The sequence below is a fragment of the Narcine bancroftii genome, chromosome 1 (assembly GCF_036971445.1).
Source record: "Narcine bancroftii isolate sNarBan1 chromosome 1, sNarBan1.hap1, whole genome shotgun sequence".
In the NCBI taxonomy this organism is placed as follows: Eukaryota; Metazoa; Chordata; class Chondrichthyes; order Torpediniformes; family Narcinidae; genus Narcine; species Narcine bancroftii.
The window spans coordinates 117,061,499-117,082,997 of NC_091469.1; the positions used below are offsets into that span (position 1 = coordinate 117,061,499).

General features: G+C 38.4%; 1 protein-coding gene across 1 annotated transcript in view; it reads left to right on the forward strand.

The window, feature by feature from the left end:
- Nucleotides 1–21,499, forward strand: part of mccc2 (methylcrotonyl-CoA carboxylase subunit 2) — a 158,698-nt gene that overhangs the window by 109,651 nt on the left and 27,548 nt on the right. Inside the window, 4 exon segments of the mRNA XM_069936759.1 lie at nucleotides 3,044–3,116; nucleotides 5,250–5,326; nucleotides 18,059–18,125; nucleotides 18,675–18,831. Coding sequence (XP_069792860.1) covers nucleotides 3,044–3,116; nucleotides 5,250–5,326; nucleotides 18,059–18,125; nucleotides 18,675–18,831 — 374 coding nt within the window.

Consider the following 21,499-nt stretch of genomic DNA (forward strand, 5'->3'; position numbering starts at 1 on the left):
TAGTGAAAGCATTAGCTAATAAGTTAGGACAATACTTGCCAAACCTGATACATATGGACCAAGCAGGATTTGTTAAAGGAAAACATCCCTCAAATAGTCTAGTAAGATAATTTAATATAATACACATGGCTAAATCTGAATGAAATTCAAGTATTGCAGTCTCCCTAGATGCAAAAAAAGCATCGGACTCTTTGGAATGGCCCTTTTTTATTTAAAACACTGGAAAAACGTGGTATAGGCAGAACATTTATATATTGGATAAAAATTTTATACCATAAACCACGCTAAAATAATAACAAATAATCAGATGGCAGCGGTATTCCACTTGAGTAGATGGAGCAGAGCAGGATGTTCCTGGTCTCCAGCGCTTTTTATTTTAGTGATTGAACCGCTGGCGGAGATAATAAGAAGGGATCCAGATATAAAGGGCTTCGAAGTCGGAGAAGAAGAACACAAAATCAGTCTATTCACCGATTATGTGCTATTGTGTCTATCAGAACCAACTAAAACTTTGAAAAAATTACAAGTAGCATTAGAAAATTTTGGAAGAATATCAGGCTACGAAATAAATATGGATGAAAGTGAGGTAATGCCATTAACAAATTTTGAATATGAAAGATACCAAAAAAGAAGTAAATTTAAATAGAAGACTGATGGAATAAAATATCTTGGAATAGCAACTGACAATAAATTGCAAAATCTGTACAAACTAAATAATGTTCCACTCTTCAGAAGATAAAAAGAGACCTACAGAAATGGAAAGACTTACCGATTAGTTTGGTGGAAAGGGTTAACTGCATCAAAATGAAAGAAGTGATGCCAAGACTGCAATACATTTTTCAGTCACTGCCTATTCAGTTACCTAAAAACTTTTTTAAACTACTAAACAACCATATTAGACAATTCCTATGGAATAATAATAAGGTACCAAGGATTGCTTTGGGAAAACTGACATGGGACTACGGACTGGGAAGGCTTAGACTTCCAGATTTCAAAAAATATTAACTAGCTGCACAGGTTAGATTTCTCACAGCCTTCTTCATTGAAGACAAAGTCCATCTTGGATTCAAATGGGAATGCACTCAATAGAGAAGGGGGAAGCAAAGGACATTATCTATAAATGGAGTTCCTAATCACTAAAGAAAAAGATGGATAACCCCATTCTAATACATATGATTAGAATGTGGTAAGAAATCAATGAATGTATAGGAAAAAAAGTAGGGCTATCAATAAAAGCACCATTGTGTAAAAATGAGTTATTGCTTATGAACATGGGCAATAGAATATTACATTTGTGGTATAACAAAGGTATAAGATATACTAAGGACTGTTACATGGAAGGTACTCTTATGTCCTTTGAACAATTAAAACACAAATATGGAGTGGCCAATGGGACCTTCTTCTGTTTTCTCCAGCTTAGATCATTCTTAAGGTAGGGACCAATGTTGACCCTACTTGAAATTAGTGAAACTGAATGAACGGTCTGAATGGGGAATACATCCAAATTTATAAAAACAATGTACTATGCTCTCCAGATCGAAAGTGCAAAACCAGGGTTGCAGAGGTCAAGAGAAAGATGGGAGTCGGACTTGGGTGTGGTGATTTCAGAAAGAAGCTAGTGTAAGGACAGCATGACATCAATTATAAATGCAAAATGTCGTCTGGTTCAGTATAATTCTTTACTCCAATTATATTTTACCCCACAAAAGTTTCACAGGTCAAAAACCAAAATTTCAGAGATGTGTTTCAGATGTGGGACTGAGAAAGGAACTTTTCTATGTGCCATGTGGTCATGCATGAAAATGAGGCCATTTTGGCAAGAAATCGCAGAAGAATTAACCAGGATAACAGGAGTAGCCTTCATGGGTGATCCAGAGCTATATCTATTAGGTAATTTCATGGAAATAAGTGACAAAATGGCCAAATAACAAATCTTATCTTTAAAAATAGCACTGGTAGTAACGAAAAGATGTATCACGAACACTTGGAAGTCCAACTCCACTCTACTTATAGCACGATGACTGCAGAAATGAACAGTTGTATACCTGTGGAAAAAAAATCACATATAACATAAAGAATGAATATGATAAATTTGTAAAGGTCTGGCAGCCATACCTGGACTACATAGGGGGCCAGATACAGTAATAAAAAGGAACAAAAAGTGTATAAAAGTAACTATTATATATTAAAACATAGTTTCCCCAACTGTACTCAATATACTTAAAATACATGTAAACTGATGGTGAATAGGTCTGATGTATGGAAGGGAGGCACTGTTGTTTTTTTGTTGTCTTTGTGAGAAAAAGTTTAATATATTGTATATTTAAAATGTCACTGTAAAATTTTTGAAAAAATATTTAAAAATATTATATGCTCTTTCATAATGGAGGTTAAAGGAATAAATAAGGAGAAATGCACTTAGAAACCCTCAGACCTGGTAATTACACCAGGAAGTAATTAAATGAGGACTTTTGGGCTGTAGTTCAATTATTTATGATCAATAATGTTAAAATTTGTGATTGAAAAATGTATTGTTCTGAAATAAAACTTTTCAAAAAGATTTAAAATTAATGATCGAGTTGGATAGTTGATGAACAAATACCTGAATATTGATATAAGCCCAGCGGGATGCAACTACATATGGGTTGGATTGTTTGTCAAAAATTAGTTGTCAGGCTCAGGTCAGGTCTGATTAAGTTGGCTCTTTGCAAACAAATGAATGTGAATGTGACAGTGACAGGACCAGTCATCAGCTACAAGCTGGAAAGTGCAGATACCAAAGTTAGCAGTTCCTGTGTCTTCATGCATGCTTCACTGTTGTCTGGTAATTGTATGATTATTACTTCACTATATGTGTCAAGTTCTGGCTAATAACAAATAATCAGATGGCAGCAGTATTCCACTTGAGTAGATGGAGCAGAGCGGGATGTTCCTGGTCGCCAGCGGTTCAATCACTAAAATAAAAAGCGCTGGTTTTGGGTTTGGATCTGGTTTTAATATATCTGAGCAGTCCTTTAATGCTGGTGCATTATTATCTTTCCAGGTTATTGCCAGAATAGTGGATGGAAGCAAATTTAATGAATTCAAAGCCTTTTATGGGGACACTTTAGTTACAGGTATAGTTTTGGTTCATAAGTTTAAATTGCTTATCATCTGATTGTGCAAGTACAACCTGATGAAACAGTTTTCTCTGCTCCTCAGTGCAAAAACGTATACACTGATATCCAAACATAACACACATACAAACAATACATAGGCAGTACATATGGACAGTAAAATCCCCACTATCCGGTGTCTATGAGGATCACAGGTGCTAGAAATGTGAACTTTTCGGTTGACTGAGGCTCACTCTTCCAATGCCTAATTAAAACCCCTGCATTAAGACTGCACCATTTAAAAGACAAAAGACAGTGCAAATTGTAAAATACTTTGAAAGAAAACCTCATTATTGTCATCTGTAAAGTTTACTTTAATCAAGTGATTCCCGTAAACATACAAAATTTAAATTTAAATTCCAACCCCGGTTGCTGGCGCTATAACAGTGTTGCATAATTAACCCTCTCCCTCAAGTTTACAGTTAAAGCCTTACTAATACATTTTATACTTATAAAAATAAAGATTCTTACTAGGCAGGGATAGGCAGACACTTTGGGAGAATTGCCACAGTGGCATTGGCCAGCTCTTCATCCTGGGCATTTCATTCCAATGCAACTTTATTGAAACTTTATTCAAACAGCTGCCTCGGGCGGGGCATGACCAGAGGGCTCCACTGGCTGAATGTTTGCTCCTGTCTTCACCAAGGCAACCAGACTCACCTCCATACAAGTATCCCGGTCAGGCCCTTGGCGCATCTTCCTTGTGCTGACAATCTGGCTCACCTCCATGAAAGGATCCTGGTCAGGCCCATTAGTGTACTTCCATTGCGCTGACAACCCGGTTCACCTCCATGCAAGTGTCCCAGTTAAGCCTATTGGTTCACCTTCCTTGAGCTGACAACCCAGCTCACCTCTGCTCAAGTGTCCTGGTCAGGCCCTTGACGCACCTTCCTCGTGCTGACAACCCAGCTAACCTTCACACGCCAATAGCCCTACTTACCTCCAAGCAAGTGGCGACAGCAATAAGAATGCATGTGTTTTAAGGTGTGAAGAGATCTAATAAGGATAATCATAGAAAATATGTAGAAAGAGGTTGTGAAATAATGGATAGATTTCATGGTAAAAATTTCAAATGAATTGTTGAGCATTATTACTTTGCAAAATTGACTCATACAGTAGAACTGGGAGAGATTTTTAAACTATAGCAATTTAGAATTGTTCATCATATACAGACATCTGAATTAGGAGCAGGAGTTTGATGGGTCAAGCATGCTCTGGCATTCAGATTGTTTTATGGCTGCAACTTCTGCTCTGCATTCCTGAATACCTTCACTCCCTATTCAAATATCTATCAAGTTCTGTCTTAAAAGTATTCAAAGACTCTGCTTCTGTTTCCTTATCCTTTTAAAAGAAGGGAGTTCCAAATATTCTGGATCCTCTGAAAGGAAAATATTTTATTTTGTCTGTGTCCTAAAAGGATAATTCCTTCCTTAAAAATATTGACACCTAGAACTAGGTTCCTCCATAAGAGGAAATGGAGCGTAGATTGGGGACCATCTGCGCTCTATCTGCAATAGCCACCCCAAGTTCTTAGTTACATGCCATAACAAGTCCTATTCAGCTAAAGTATGTATGGCTACTTCTTTACAAATTTAATATGCTCAGAAAAGGGTTTCCACATGCATCCCACCATTGTGGACACAAGGGAATGTGAGTTTGGGTCAAGGCATCGTGGTGGGCATCAATACTCTTGATCAATTTGCGGTTGTGATCAGGATAACCTGAATGAAAGCCATTCTGAAGTGCCAGATTTCTTCAAATGCTTCTCCAGAAAGTGGTTTTCATTGCCTGCTCTATAGATTTCAGTCTGTCATGCCTTGAAGTGGCCTGAATCTAGGCGTTGGAGTGTTACAAGTTAGAACGATTCTGAATGAAAGTCACAAATAAAGCATATAATAATTTAAGTATCTGTTTGCTTTTTGTCTTGAATTCCTAAAGATATATTTTAAAAAGAAATTAGTGGATATCTTCCATATTGATAAATAAAATTATTTAAAAAAAAAACTCAGAATGTTTGAAATACAATAATATGAAGAAATAGATGTGTCACAATTCTGCTTAAACCATCTTTTTTTTTCTTCTGGCACATTTCAGGATTTGCAAGAATCTTTGGCTATCCAGTTGGCATTATTGGAAACAATGGAGTTCTTTTCTCAGAATCTGCTAAGAAGGTTTGTCTACACATCTATGCCATTGCAATTACAATAAACTAAATTCTATATTGTGACAGAACTATGTTATTATTAATCTTTAGGATATATCTTTAGGATATACTTTCTTAGTAAAGTTACTGAGTGGCCTGGAAATGGGAAAACACACTCAAAGACACATATACAGAGAACATCATTTTTAGAGACTATGTGTTTCCAGCTGTAAACAAGCTTGTATAATTGTGTAATTGGAAGACTGTTTGCTCAAAGAGACAGCTTGACTGCTACTTCAGAGCATTAAGCAGTTTGATTATTGTTATCCATTGAAATCTGGAACAATGACGTTTGCTCAGAAAGCCATCTGGTCAAACAAGATCATTTGCTTGTTGATTTATCTTTCTGAAGAAATTTCAAACAGAGCCAGCAGTGATGTCATGTCATGTGATAAAGGCACTTCAAGAAAGCATCTTTAATATGAAGCAGATCATCTGAAGTCAGAGATGAAGTAATGTTACGGGCCCAGAGGACCTCAAAACCCAGCAGCAATAGAAATTCACCAAGACAAACGGTTACCTAAACAAAAGTTACCTTTAATTTTCTTTAAACATAAAAACAGAATCAAACTTTAACTTGTTACTATTAACTTAACCCCCTTCCAGTTCCAAGAGCATGTGCATGTAATGTGTGTATAAGTTCAGAAAAGTTCTTTGATTCACAGTCCAATCTCACCTCCCACTCCTCCAAGCTCACTGGCATCAGGCAATTCTTGTACTGTGCACAGAATTTAACATTTATGAATCTTCATCAAGCTTGTTTCTTGAAAGGTAAATGGTTACCGCTCAGTTTTCAGAGAGAGATTTGTTGCTTGTTGGACACAAACTGATTCCTTCCACTCAGCCACCCCAGCGTCCTGCCAAAGAAACTTGCCCCACCCAGGCCTTTCAGTTATAACCTCTTCCCTCCATTCACCACAGAGTTCCTCCCTTACTCCCCCATTTCAAACAAAATACTATACAGCCAGCCATCTTCTCCTGCACAGATCACAAGGGCTTTGACCAGGCTGAACTCAGAACTCACAGCTTGTCCTGTTCCAGTCCCAGCTGCTGCTGGTGAACTGTAAAACTGACTTCTTTCTCTCTCTCTCACACTCAGAGAAAACCACATGACCCTCACTCAGACAGACTGTAGCACCGGACTCAATCTTCCGAGTCCATTCATCTGTTGCTTTCCAAAACAATAATCCATTACCCCACAGCATGTCCAATTAACACCTACTTGTGAATTCTCTATAGGCATTCTTCAAAGTTTTTGCAAAGGCACTTGGAGCTTGGACTGATTGGCTTGAGCAGAGCTCTGGCATTTTAAATGAGATCTGTGTTGTGAAGTGTTTGTATCTTTTTGTGGCCTAATAAAAAACCTGCCACACTTTATCTCCTTTAAAATATATCTATATGCAATATAAAATATAACATAATCTGTCACAGTAACCTTCTGTGAGAAAGGTGCTGTTGTGTTTTCCTTTGGTCAAGAGAGAGCAGTACTACTACAACCACTGTAATGGTCACTTTGTTTAATCCTTGCCTGGGTTTGTGAAATCATCGTGAAAATCACAAGTTCGGTAACCTTCACACAAGAGAGGGGATTTGTAAAAAAGGTAATTTGTATGAAGAAATGTATCTCTGAAAGTAACTTTTCAAGAATTTGTGAGTTTGAGAACTTTTGAACAACAGTTTAAAGACTTTGAGTTTTAACACCAAAGATTTCTAAGTCTGAACTTTAAATTTGAATGATATATTCAGCATTGTGTCTAAACTGTAATGGTTTGGGATCTGCACCCCCCCTCCCCTACATATATATCTTTTCTTTGGCTTTATACACACACACACACACACACACATACACATTTGTGCATAGTAGGGGTAAGTTAAGAGTCAAGTAAGAAATTTTATATTATTAATTGTTATTAATTAAAAAAATATTGAAGATAACATTGTCTTGGTGAATTGCTATTGCTGCTGGTCAAGGTCGTACAATAGGAAATAAATAGAAAATAAATAATAATCCTCTGAGAGAAAAAATTCCAACTGAGCTCATTCTTAAGTGGTGAGCTACTGATCCCTCATTTCTAGACTCCCTCATTTCTTCTCAGTGTATTAGGAAGCTTAGGATGGCCTCATCTTTTTTCTTTGGCTTGGCTTCGCGGACGAAGATTTATGGAGGGGGTAAAAGTCCACGTCAGCTGCAGGCTCGTTTGTGGCTGACAAGTCCGATGCGGGACAGGCAGACACGGTTGCAGCGGCTGCAGGGGAAAAATGGTTGGTTGGGGTTGGGTGTTGGGTTTTTCCTCCTTTGCCTTTTGTCAGTGAGGTGGGCTCTGCGGTCTTCTTCAAAGGAGGTTGCTGCCCGCCAAACTGTGAGGCGCCAAGATGCACGGTTTGAGGCGATATCAGCCCACTGGCGGTGGTCAATGTGGCAGGCACCAAGAGATTTCTTTAGGCAGTCCTTGTACCTTTTCTTTGGTGCACCTCTGTCACGGTGGCCAGTGGAGAGCTCGCCATATAACACGATCTTGGGAAGGCGATGGTCCTCCATACTGGAGACGTGACCCACCCAGCGCAGCTGGATCTTCAGCAGCGTGGACTCGATGCTGTTGACCTCTGCCATCTCGAGTACTTCGACGTTAGGGATGAAAGCGCTCCAATGGATGTTGAGGATGGAGCGGAGACAACGCTGGTGGAAGCGTTCTAGGAGCCGTAGGTGATGCCGGTAGAGGACCCATGATTCGGAGCCGAACAGGAGTGTGGGTATGACAACGGCTCTGTATACGCTTATCTTTGTGAGGTTTTTCAGTTGGTTGTTTTTCCAGACTCTTTTGTGCAGTCTTCCAAAGGCGCTATTTGCCTTGGCGAGTCTGTTGTCTATCTCATTGTCGATCCTTGCATCTGATGAAATGGTGCAGCCGAGATAGGTAAACTGGTTGACCGTTTTGAGTTTTGTGTGCCCGATGGAGATGTGGGGGGGCTGGTAGTCATGGTGGGGAGCTGGCTGATGGAGGACCTCAGTTTTCTTCAGGCTGACTTCCAGGCCAAACACTTTGGCAGTTACCGCAAAGCAGGACGTCAAGCGCTGAAGAGCTGGCTCTGAATGGGCAACTAAAGCGGCATCGTCTGCAAAGAGTAGTTCACGGACAAGTTTCTCTTGTGTCTTGGTGTGAGCTTGCAGGCGCCTCAGATTGAAGAGACTGCCATCCGTGCGGTACCGGATGTAAACAGCGTCTTCATTGTTGGGGTCTTCCATGAAAGGATGGCCTCATAGAGGTACATAAACTCTTATATATTAAATCATTATAGTGGTGGAACTGGATGCTACCTTATCTGGTCTCAACATTCTTCATCTATTAGGTTCACCTCATTCCCATGACATTTTATTGTTTCAAAATTATGTTTTCATCCAGTTAAGAGGACAAGATGTAAAGGAGTTTGTGCATGTGCCAGTAGTCCATGGGCTCTCCATTGGCAAATTCAGTAGCTGAAAAGAAGCTATAGGTCAAGTGCTTCATGTCATTAAAAGAGATAAATAATGCAGTAATGGGCCATTCGCTCAACCTATTGTGGCCTTTCTTACTGTGTGATGCATACTAAGGAAATCAAGCAAGACTAGGTAGAAATTTTAGTAAAATGTAGGAATGATATACATTTTTCATAGAATATTATCAGATCTTTTAAATCACATCTTGTTATTTTTGTTGATTTAAAATATGATCTTTGAACTCATTCGTGCCAAGAAAGATATTGTTAGCAACAGTTTTAGTTAATAATGTCATTAAAAATAATCTGATCACTCAAAAGTACAACAAAATCTTGGATAAAGGCCCATGGCAAAAGTGACTGAATACATTCTTCTGTTTGAATTAGATTTGGTTTTTAAAATTTGGGTTTTTTTAGAAAACTGACATCTAGTTACCACAATGAATGTTTATTCTTGGCATTCTCATGAAATTTTGTCAACATACTGCAGTCTTCCTTTGCTACAGAGGTTCAAAATACAGTCCCTTGTCAGATCCCATATAATCACTTCAGCCCACATTATACATTTAATGATTCTGGATGCTTTTAACTGATTTGCTCTGTTATCACCAAACACCCAAAACATACTGCTGCTTTTCAGTTTGAACACCATATTTTCAAAGGTTTCAGAGGAATTGATCTCAGAGGTCTGCAGAATTGCCAATGTGCCTGCCACAGTTCATAATGTTGTAACTCATTAGCCTCAGATACAGGTCTTAAGTAGTCTTTGAACATAGTGGCGACAGAACATCTAAGTGGAACACAATTTTTCACAGCAGAAGCCTGGGAAATATATCTGAAATAATTTAATCAAAGTTTTTTTTTTAAACATGCAATCATGCTGTACAAAATATAGCCATTTAGCATATGATTTTGGAAGTTACTAATTAATCTGTTTTGTTTTTCAATTTTTCGATACTACATTCCAGGCCATAGCAGCTCTATTCATCTTTTCTGTATTACTCAAACATTTTAGCATCTTGGAATTAAATCTGGGGATGTTTAGAACACAGGAAGGCCATCTGGGCTCCTTAACAGTACTAGATGGAAAGAAGCCATTCTGATAAATTCTTTCCAGCAGGTGGTCTGTTGACCTGGAGGTCATGGCTCTACAGGTTCTGAGGAATAGTATCTTTTCAACATTGTAGAACAAAATCATATTTACATGGTCCGTGATCTCCAGCAAACTGGCTAAAGAAAATGAATGATGGGCACTGTGGTTTGTGCACAAACCTAAATTTGATTGCCGAGGAGAAGCATTTTAATCAGAGGCATGTTATCCATGTGTCTAATGATGGTTGTAAGGGACCCATGCTTTTTTTGGGCCCAGTCCATACATATAAAATGCCGAGGTGTAATCTCAGTCAAACTCTACATCTGTGAAATGGAAAAGTGAAGCCATGTATTACGTCCTGTTAATTTCCAGGCATTATCTCCTCAAAGGAAGCAGCTTAGTAACTTGCATCCTTTATTTTTGCTAATTAATTGCAGTATATGGAAAAAAAAATCACTTTTAATAGATCACAAATATCTACCAATTAGGGAATTTTAGTTGGTAATCACTTTAAAAAAAATGCAAAGATCTCAGGTACGAATATCTTGATAATGTTAACAGAAAGTAAATCTATGCAAACATACATAGTGTACTTTTTGAGCATTTGATAACAGAAATATCTGAAACTCCCATTCAGATTACATATTTGATATTTTAAATTTGACCAGGATGATTGCTTCACTATTTCATGATTTGATAGGACTGTAATGTTATTATGTGTTTAAGTAATTCACATTGACCACCGCCAGTGGGCTGATATCGCCTCAAACCGCGCATCTTGGCGCCTCACAGTTTGGCGGGCAGCAACCTCCTTTGAAGAAGACCGCAGAGCCCACCTCACTGACAAAAGACAAAGGAGGAAAAACCCAACACCCAACCCCAACCCACCAATTTTCCCCTGCAACCGCTGCAACCGTGTCTGCCTGTCCCGCATCGGACTCGTCAGCCACAATCGAGCCTGCAGCTGACGTGGACTTTTACCCCCTCCATAAATCTTCGTCCGTGAAGCCAAGCCAAAGAAGAAAGAATTCACCATTCTAAATTGAAGTTTAATTTAAATATTATTCTGATCTTTAATTCTTACTTTGTCATTTTAAATCCACTGTACAGGTGTGAAATTATTGAAAATACATTTTAATTATATATGGTGTACTCAAGCCATCAAGTCGAGCTGCAAACCAACAGCATTCTGAAATGTTTACTTACACCAGTCCACCTCAAATTGAAACATCAAATTGCTTGCTGACTGCAAGTGTCACCAATGATTGAATTTTAGTGACATCAGTCTGCTTTAATGAGACTTTCAGTCAAGTCACAAAGTCAATATACTTCATCCTTTGAAAAATTGCTTTAGGTTAATGTCTGCTGCTGCTGCCTTCATTATGGATACCTTCATTATGTTTGTCTTTATTATGTGCCAGTTGGTCAGTTTTGTTTTAAAAATAATTATTTTTTGTTGAATTCTAAAGAGACCCTATTACCACAGTTATAGCCCAGTTTTTACTTCCCATTGTTGAAGTACTAACTTTTGTCAAAGTTTCATTACATTCACCAACCTTTCACAAATGAGCCTAACAATGTACAGTATACGATGTTATATCTAACCATATAACAATTACAGCATGGAAACAGGCCATTTTGGCCCTTCTAGTCTGCACTGAACCAAGTACTCTCCTCTAGTCCCACCTACCTGCCCATAACCCTCCATTCCCTTCCCATCCATATACCTATCCAGTCTCAACACCAGCTCCATATTATGAGTGGAAAGAAAAACAGAGTTAATGTTTCAAGTCAGAGAGGTTTCACTTTGTTTCTCTTTCCTTGGGTTGCTATCTGACTTGCTAAGTCTCTACAGCATTTTCTGTTTTAATTTCAGAATTCCAACATCTGCATTTTCTTGATATTCAGATAGGAGTATGTACGGGGAAATGATTCGCTTGTCTACATGGGGTTATTTACAAAGAGAGTTTTCAGAAAGTAATTGGAGATGAATATTTTAATTCCTATTTCAACTAAGAAATATTTTCCTTCATCATAGTGTTTGACATGAGTTATGCAGTACATAACAAATTTAATTTTATATCTATTCACTGCATAACTTTACATTGGGTGAACTCAATGGATTTAAAATATCTCAATGTAAATTCCAACTGCAAGCACAATTTATTAAATAATTAAATGAGATGGAAAAGTTTTGATGTCTCATTGAAAACTTCTCTTTATTAACAGGATGTGCATTACTGGCAAAACTAGCATTTATTGCTTATCCCTAATTGCCCTTGATAAGTTGCTCAAGAACGACCTTTTTGAATCACTGAAATCCTCGAGAGCAGTTTGATTGATCATGACAGGGAGCAATTAAATGTTGATCCTGTCTTTCAGACAGTAATAGATGAGTGGAAAAATATGGCCTCCTGTTTAAAATTTTAGTCCTAATTTTTTTCATCGTTTCAAGGTACCTTCTATCTTTGAAGTATGTTCATTGTGACCCATTAGCTGCATTGCTTCCCAAAAAAACTGGAATTTTAGCCTTTTAAATTAATCATGAAAACTATTGAATTTTTCTGGGTGGACATTTACAAGGATGGTTGAAGTGTTCCTGTATCACTTGCTTTTCTCAAGGTCAACAAGGTCGGGTCAGATACAGCAATGAGCTCTCTGAACCCTTCTCCATTAACAATGGCATGAAGCAAGGCTGTGTTCTCGCACCAACCCTCTTTTCAATCTTCTTCAGCATGATGCTGAACCAAGCCATGAAAGACCCCAACAATGAAGACGCTGTTTACATCCGGTACCGCACGGATGGCAGTCTCTTCAATCTGAGGCGCCTGCAAGCTCACACCAAGACACAAGAGAAACTTGTCCGTGAACTACTCTTTGCAGATGATGCCGCTTTAGTTGTCCATTCAGAGCCAGCTCTTCAGCGCTTGACGTCCTGCTTTGCGGAAACTGCCAAAATGTTTGGCCTGGAAGTCAGCCTGAAGAAAACTGAGGTCCTCCATCAGCCAGCTCCCCACCATGACTACCAGCCCCCCCACATCTCCATCGGGCACACAAAACTCAAAACGGTCAACCAGTTTACTTATCTCGGCTGCACCATTTCATCAGATGCAAGGATCGACAATGAGATAGACAACAGACTCGCCAAGGCAAATAGCGCCTTTGGAAGACTACACAAAAGAGTCTGGAAAAACAACCAACTGAAAAACCTCACAAAGATAAGCGTATACAGAGCCGTTGTCATACCCACACTCCTGTTCGGCTCCGAATCATGGGTCCTCTACCGGCACCACCTATGGCTCCTAGAACGCTTCCACCAGCGTTGTCTCCGCTCCATCCTCAACATCCATTGGAGCGCTTTCATCCCTAACGTCGAAGTACTCGAGATGGCAGAGGTCGACAGCATCGAGTCCACGCTGCTGAAGATCCAGCTGCGCTGGATGGGTCACGTCTCCAGAATGGAGGACCATCGCCTTCCCAAGATCGTGTTATATGGCGAGCTCTCCACTGGCCACCATGACAGAGGTGCACCAAAGAAAAGGTACAAGGACTGCCTAAAGAAATCTCTTGGTGCCTGCCACATTGACCACCGCCAGTGGGCTGATATCGCCTCAAACCGTGCATCTTGGCGCCTCACAGTTTGGCGGGCAGCAACCTCCTTTGAAGAAGACCGCAGAGCCCACCTCACTGACAAAAGGCAAAGGAGGAAAAACCCAACACCCAACCCCAACCAACCAATTTTCCCTTGCAACCGCTGCAATCGTGTCTGCCTGTCCCGCATCGGACTTGTCAGCCACAAACGAGCCTGCAGCTGACGTGGACTTTTTACCCCCTCCATAAATCTTCGTCCGCGAAGCCAAGCCAAAGAAGAGAATGGATGTCTGATACTCTAGTTCTATTATTGACAGGTACTAAGTGAGTATAAATTAGTTTTAAATTCTTATTTTTGAATCCAGCCTTGGTCTACAATTTTGGTATTGTACAAATGATGTACCTGTTACAGTTTATACCTTGATTATTTAACACTACTCAGTGTTGTTATTGCTCATCAAGAGCAAAGGCCTGGATTTTATAGTCATCACTGACTTTCTGTAAATCCCACTAATCTTCCAAAATCAGTTCCATGTGTATGTATTCTTGTTCTCCCAAGGCCACTGTTCTGCCTGAAACTGGCTCCATGTGCTATGCCAAGGGCTTCCTTGCTAAGGAAGAGTGGTTATATCAAGATAAATTATGATTATGAAAATACTGGAAAAAGCCTTGGCAACTGAGAAGCCTTGACTTCCACTTTAGTTAGATGTCAATATTTTACAAAATTAACAATGATTCTGAAAGTATTTCTAAAACATTAAGTGGTCAAAACACAATAAATTATAAAAATTAAAGCACTTGTGGTCCTAGTCTCTTGCATAAAAATGTTGTTTGTGTATCAGGACTTATGAGGTGAAAGTTGGTTCTCCAGTAAAAGTAATGAGTAGTTACTGCAGCCAACTGTAAACAGCCTCAAATACTCAAATCCACAAAGAATCCAGCATTGGAGTACAGTTGGGAAAATGCAGGTGTACAGAACTCGATGATGCACAAAACATATAGGAAGTTCTGGTGAGGAGCTCTTCCTACATTCTTCTACGACATCTGGACTAAAATTTATCTTATTATCTACTAAAAGTAATATTAAACCTTTCAAATTCAGTACTATTCACTCTTGTATGTTAAAATATTTTGTAAAATGTTTTCTCAAAGCACTGAAGCTCTTTCCCTTCAAATATTTCTTCAGTTCCCTCTGAAAACAACTTTTGAATCTACTGCTATGAGCCTAGAAGACCCATAAACCTAGCAGCAATAGATATTCACCAAGACAAATGGTTACTAAAACAAAGTTGCTTTTAATTATCTTTAAACATGAAAACAGAATCACAGTTTAACTTATCACTATTGACTTAACTAACCTAACTTAACCCCCTTCTAATTCTAAGTGTGCGTGTATGTAATGTGTGTGTAAGTTCAGAAAAGTTCTTTGATTCACTGTTCAATCTCATTTCTCATTCCTCCAAGTTCACTGGTTGCAGGCAATTCTTATACTGTGCACAGAATGTAACATTTATGTATTTCACCAGGCTTTGGTGCTTGAAAGGTAAATGGTTACAGCTCAGGAAGGTTCTTGTTGGTTTTCAGAGAGATTTGTTATACATTTACTTCCATCAGCCACTTCAGTGTCTTGCCAAACAAACTTGGCCCCTCAGGGTTCTCCAGATGATAATCTCTTTCTTTCAGATAACCACAGAGTGCCTTTTTGTTTCTCTTATTTCAAGTGAAACATTAGACAGCCAGTCTTCCAAAATAGGCTTTCCATAAGCTTGCCAGCTTGTCCTGTTCCAGTCCCAGCTGCTTCTGCTGGCTGTAACACTGTAGAAGTGGTCTCTGTGTGTGTATGTCTCTCTCTCTCTCACACAGAGAGAAAGCCTGTTCTACTCTCTCTGCTTGACCCTCTTAGAATAGCAAATTCCCTTCCAGACAATATGTGGCTCTGACAACCTCTTTTATCTGCTGTCTTTTTGTAAACCACAGTCCATTAGTGAAGTCTCTTGGGCACTCTCCAAAGCTCTTGCAAAGGCTGTGGGGCCGATATGTCTAGCATTAGCAGAGCTCCAGTATTTCAAATAAAATCTGTTTTAAAGTGTTTGTTTGTGACCTACTCTAACAAACCTTTCCCAATTTATCTCCCAGACACATATTGTTACAGAGTATATAGAAATGTGTCTGGGAGATAAATTGGGAAAGGTTTGTTAGAGTAGGTTACATATAAACACTTTAAAACAGATCTTATTTGAAATACTGGAGCTCTGCCCCATGCTAGATATATCGGTTCCACAACTTTTGCAAGAGCTTTGAAGAGTGCTCAAGAGACTTCACAAATGGATTGTTGTTTATAAAAGGCATCAGATGAAATATCTGGTTGGAGCTGCCTTCTATCTGGAGATGTTCTAAGATGGTCATGTGGTTTTGCAAGCAGAGAAAATCGAACAGACTTTCTCTCTGAGAGAGAGAGAAAGACAGAAATCACTTGTACAGTGTTACAGCCAGCAGAAGCAGCTGGGACTGGAACAGGACAAGCTGGCAAGCTTATGGAAAGCCCATTTTGGAAGATTGGCTGTCTGATGTTTCACTTGAAATAAAAGAAAACAAAAAGGCACTCTGTGGTGACCTGAAAGAAAGAGGTTATCATCTGGAGAACCCTGAAGGGGCAAGTTTCATCAGAAAGGCACTGTAGTGGCTGATTAAGAAGTACATCAGTTGTGGATGTCCTGGAACAATAGATCTTTCTCTGAAAACATTTACCTTTCAAGCACCAAAGCCTGGTGAACTTTATAAATGTTAAATTCTGTGCACAGTGTAAGAATTACCTGCAACCCGTGAATTTGGAGGAATGTGAAGTGAGATGGACTGTGAACCAAAGAACTTTTCTAAACTTACACACACATTACACACATGCGCTTAGATTTAGAAGGGGGTTAAGTTAGGTTAGTTAAGATAAAGTGTGATTCTATTTTCATGTTTAAACATAATCAAAAGCAACTTTTGTTTAAGTAACTATTTGTCTTGGTGAAAATATCTATTGCTGCTGGGTCTTGGTCCTTTGGGCTCCAAACAATATCTATATACTCTGTCACATCTACTTCAATGAAGAATTCAGGCAATTTCAACAATATTATTCTTCCAAATTGTTGATAAAACTTGTGATCTAAATCTTTACTCCTCTCAGCAATGCGGAGGAGGTTATGCTGTATAAAATAAAAAAAACCACTTTCAATCTTTCACTTTTTCATCTTTTAATTGAGGTTTTTGGAAGATATTTGTTGATAGGATTATTGAAAACCTCAAGGGAATTTAGAACCAGACATGAAGCAATACAACTTAAACTATCTGCTACATACATCTTTTGTAGTTTCTTTTGTATTAGTCACTATTCACTATTTCTTGTGGAGTTGCCTTAGTTGTTTGAATAAATGAACTTATTTTTAAAAAGAATAATTTGAACAAAAATTGACAGGTGGAAGAACTCAGCAGGCCAGGCAGTATATTTGGAGACAGAGGGATGGTTGATAATTTGCCTCCATAGATGATCCCTAGCCCGCTGAATTGCACCAACAGTTACATTCCAGATTGTGGTCTCTAATATGAAATAATGTGTTCCCAGGAATAAATAACAACATGTATATTTTAGGAATATCAATTCAAAATGTACAATAATAAAATTAACAATTTAGAATTAAAAAAGTCTACACAATGTTCTATTGGATCTTGATGAATTGTTCTGACCCGAAATATCGACAATACTTTTTCTCCCACTGATGCTGGTTGACCTCCTGAGTTCCTCCAGAAGATTGTTTTTATTTTGCTCTCTGTCATTCATTATGTCTGATAAAGTATTGCCTTCGACCCATTAAATCTTAAATTGTTTCCTCCACAGTTTTTTAAAAGCTACAATGGCAGTGGAGAAGGTGAAGATAAGGTTCAATAAACATGTTTCCAGAAGTATTTCAATTAAGGAAAATCGAAGGAGTCAAAAGTATTTTTTCAATGAGATAAGATTGAAGGGTAACCTTGTTGAGATCTTCAAGATTCTTAAGATAGGCATAGAGATTATGTTTTTACCTGCAGGGAGCTGAGGACTAGTCACCAATAAATTCTGAAGAAACTTCTTTATCCAGGTTAAAGTATAGGATTTATGCTCCAGAGAGTCATTGAGCCTGGTAGGATAAAGGTATTAAAAGAGGTGCTAGATATCCACAAGTTGGGGGGGGGGGGTGGTGAAGCGAGAGAGGTGGAGATATATTTTAATAAAATGAGATGAAGAAGATTGTGACGTGGCCTCTGTGTGGCCAAAAAAAACAACCTATGGGACAAATGCTTGTTTCTGTGCTTCTAACGTCATAATTAGGCCTTCTATAAGATTTCTCCAAAGCTGTCATAATGGAATGATCTGGTCTATTTTGCCATGACAGATACAACATTAAACAGAAAGTGGTCTGATATCAGGATTGATATATTGCTTTTTGTGTTTTCTTAAATGAATATAAAACCCCATATTGTGCATAAAATTCTTTAAGCCAAAGCATTTTTTAATTGCAGGGAACCCATTTTATTGAACTTTGCAGTCAGCGAAATATCCCTCTCATTTTTCTACAGAACATTACAGGTAAGAAAAAGAAGTAATACTCCATATATCATCTTTCTACATTACGGTATTATCCTATTGTCACTGCCTATACATATATATATATATAATTTAAAAAATATATATATATTATATATAAAGACTGTCTCTGTCCACATTCTTTTATTTTATCGATACTTTCTTTTTGCTTCTAGCACCCAAACCATTTAAAAACTGAAATACTGAAAAAAAAGTAACCATTCCAATTGATGCTTTGTGTACACATGCAATAAGACTAAATTCCTTTTAAATGTAATTTTAGCAGACATTACTTCAGTGGTTTAATTGGATCCCATTCACTCTAAAGTAAAATGCATGTTGACTGAACCTCAATGAAGGAGCCTTTAAAGTAAGACAGATTGCAAAACAAAATAATCAAATGCCACCTAGGAATTGTATTGGCATGCATCTAATTATTGGCCCTTTGTTCTCCAATACTTTCTCCTTCAATTATTTTGGAATGTGTTTTAGATTGTTGAAAAGTAGAAGCTTAGCTGTGAGTGAATTAATTATTGCTGTCCATCTTTTAAGGTTTCATGGTAGGGAGAGAATATGAAGCTGGCGGAATAGCTAAAGATGGGGCTAAAATGGTAACTGCCGTTGCATGTGCAAATGTTCCTAAAATCACCGTGATTGTTGGCGGTTCCTATGGAGCAGGGAACTATGGAATGTGTGGAAGAGCATATGGGCAAGTAGTTGGACTAATTGTATGTCAGTAACATGCAATGAAACCTTGTTAGAACGCAATTCGTTAAACCGCGGAATCGCTTATAATGCGGGTATCTGTGGACACCAAACATTGATTTTAGGAGCCAGGCTAACAGTGGCGAACAACCACAAACTCAAAAATGGACTCTCATGACTCATTTATAAGATGTGTCTGTTAATATGTGGAGTTTAAAGGTCTTATTATAGGGTTTGAGCCACAGTATTCTGTTTGCCTGCTTCCTGAATCATGACGAATATGGATCTGTTCCGCGACTCGGCTGTAACGCGGTATGAAATCTTGGACCCCAACTACTGCATTCTAACGAGGTTTTACTGTATGTGCCAGTTAAAATTCTGTTTTTTGTAGTTGAATTTTAAGATATGAAACATTGTACAAAAAGGAAAAATGATATGGCCTTTCTGAGGAGGTTTTGCCTGTCACACCAAATGCCAAAATTAGGATCCATTCTATTGAAAGATTTAATCTCTCTCTAATTTGGCCATCCAAGGAATTTCCAAAAGTTAATTCATTTCAAGAAACTAAATGTGAAAGCAACTGTGAAAGGGGATTTAGTGAGTGAGAGAGGAAGATTAAGTAAAACAATATAGTGTGACTGAACTAATCATGTCATGGAGGTAAAGCTTTGAGGGATAGCAATTGATGAACCATTAAGATAAAATTGTGTTAGTAATGGTAGGGGGAAGGGAAGGGTTGTGGTGTGTCAGGATAAGAATTTATTTTAAATTGTGTCATCGGAGACACAATTAAATCTCATTGATTTAATGCAAAATCTTTTAACTGTTTTGATTATTTAAAAGTTAATAAAGACATGGATGTGAGTAATTGTTTTTTTTGACGTAACTATAAAATTTTTATCAATAGAAAATCCTGAAGGATGAGTCACAAAAGTACACATCTGCAAAAACTTCAAACTGCTGTCATTATAATTTATTTCATTTTGTAAAATAATTAACAAAATTGATTAACAATGAATAGATAATTGATAATAAAATATAAACTTGGATTAGCTGCAGAGAGATTTTATATTTTAGCAGTTAAATTGAATCTGCTTCACACCTTTTGGCGGTAGAACATTACAGCACCGAAACAGGCCTCTTCGGCTCTTCTGATCTGTGGCAAACAATTTTTTTTTCCCTAGTCCCACTGACCTAGCTCTCCAAACCTCTCTCAACCTTATATCTATCCAAATTCCTTTTAAATGTTAACACTGAGGCCACATTTACCATTTCAGCTGGAAGCACATTCCACACCCCCACCACTCAGTGTGAAGAAGTTCCCTCTCATGTTCTCCCTAAACTTTTCCTCTTTCACTCTTAACCCATGTCCTTTGGTTTGTATCTCACCTACCCTCAGTGGAAAAAGCCTACCTACATTTATTCTGTCTATCTACCTCATAATTTTAAATATCTCTATCAAATCTCCCCTCATTCTTCTACGCTTCAGAGAATAAAGTCCTAACCTTTCCCTGTAACTTGGTTCCTGAAGTCCAGGCAACATCCTAGTAAATCTTCTCTGCTCTCTTTTTATCTTATTGATTCCTTTCCTATAGTTAGGTGACCAAAAATGCACATAATACTCCAAATTTGGCCACACCAATGTCTTATGCAACTTGAACATAACATCCAAACTCCTGTACTCCATACTTAGAGTTATGAAGGCCAAAATGCCAAAAGGTCTCTTTACATCCCTATCCACCTGTGACGCCACTTTCAGGGAATTATATATCTGTATTCCCAGGTTCCTCTGTTCTACTGCACTCCTCAGTGCCCTATCATGTCCTTTCTTGGTTTGTTCTTTCAAAATGCAACACCTCGCACTTGTCTGCATTAAATTCCATCTGCCATTTTTTAGCCCATTTTTCGAGCTGGTCTAGATCCCTCTGGAAGCTTTGAAAACCTTCATCGCCGTCCACAACAGCTTCAATCTTAGTGTCATCTGGAAACTTGCTGATCCAATTTACCACTTTATCATCTAGATCATTCATCTAGATGACATACAACAATGGTCCCAGCACTGATCCCTGAGGCATATCACTAGTCATAGGCCTCCAGTCTGAGAAGCAATCATACACCACCACTATCTGTCTTCTCCCGCATAGCCAATATCAAATCTAGTTTACTACCTCTCCATGAAAATTGAGTGTCTGAGCCTTCCTAATTATCCTCCCATGTGGAACTTTGTCAAAGGCCTTACTAAAGTCCATGTAGACAACATCCAAAGCCTTTTTTTTCATCAACTTTCCTAGTAACTTCATCGAAATAAGATCAGTTAAACACGATCTACCACACACAAAGCCATGTTGACCGTCCCTAATCAGTTTCTGGCATTCCAAATAATTGTATATCTGATCTATTAGAACACCTTCCAATAATTTACCTATTACTTATGTCAGGCTCACCAGCCTATAATTTACAAGGTTACTTTTGGAGTTTTTTTTTTAAACAACAGAACAACGTGAGCTACCCTCCAATCCTCTGGCACCACACCCGTGCTAAGGACATTTTAAATACGTCTGCCACAGTCCATGCAATTTCTACACCAGCCTCCTCATATCGCCTAACTCCCTGAGCTCTCCTTCCAGGACCTCCTCACCCTTTCTACCCATCTCATTGGTCCCTGCATGGAC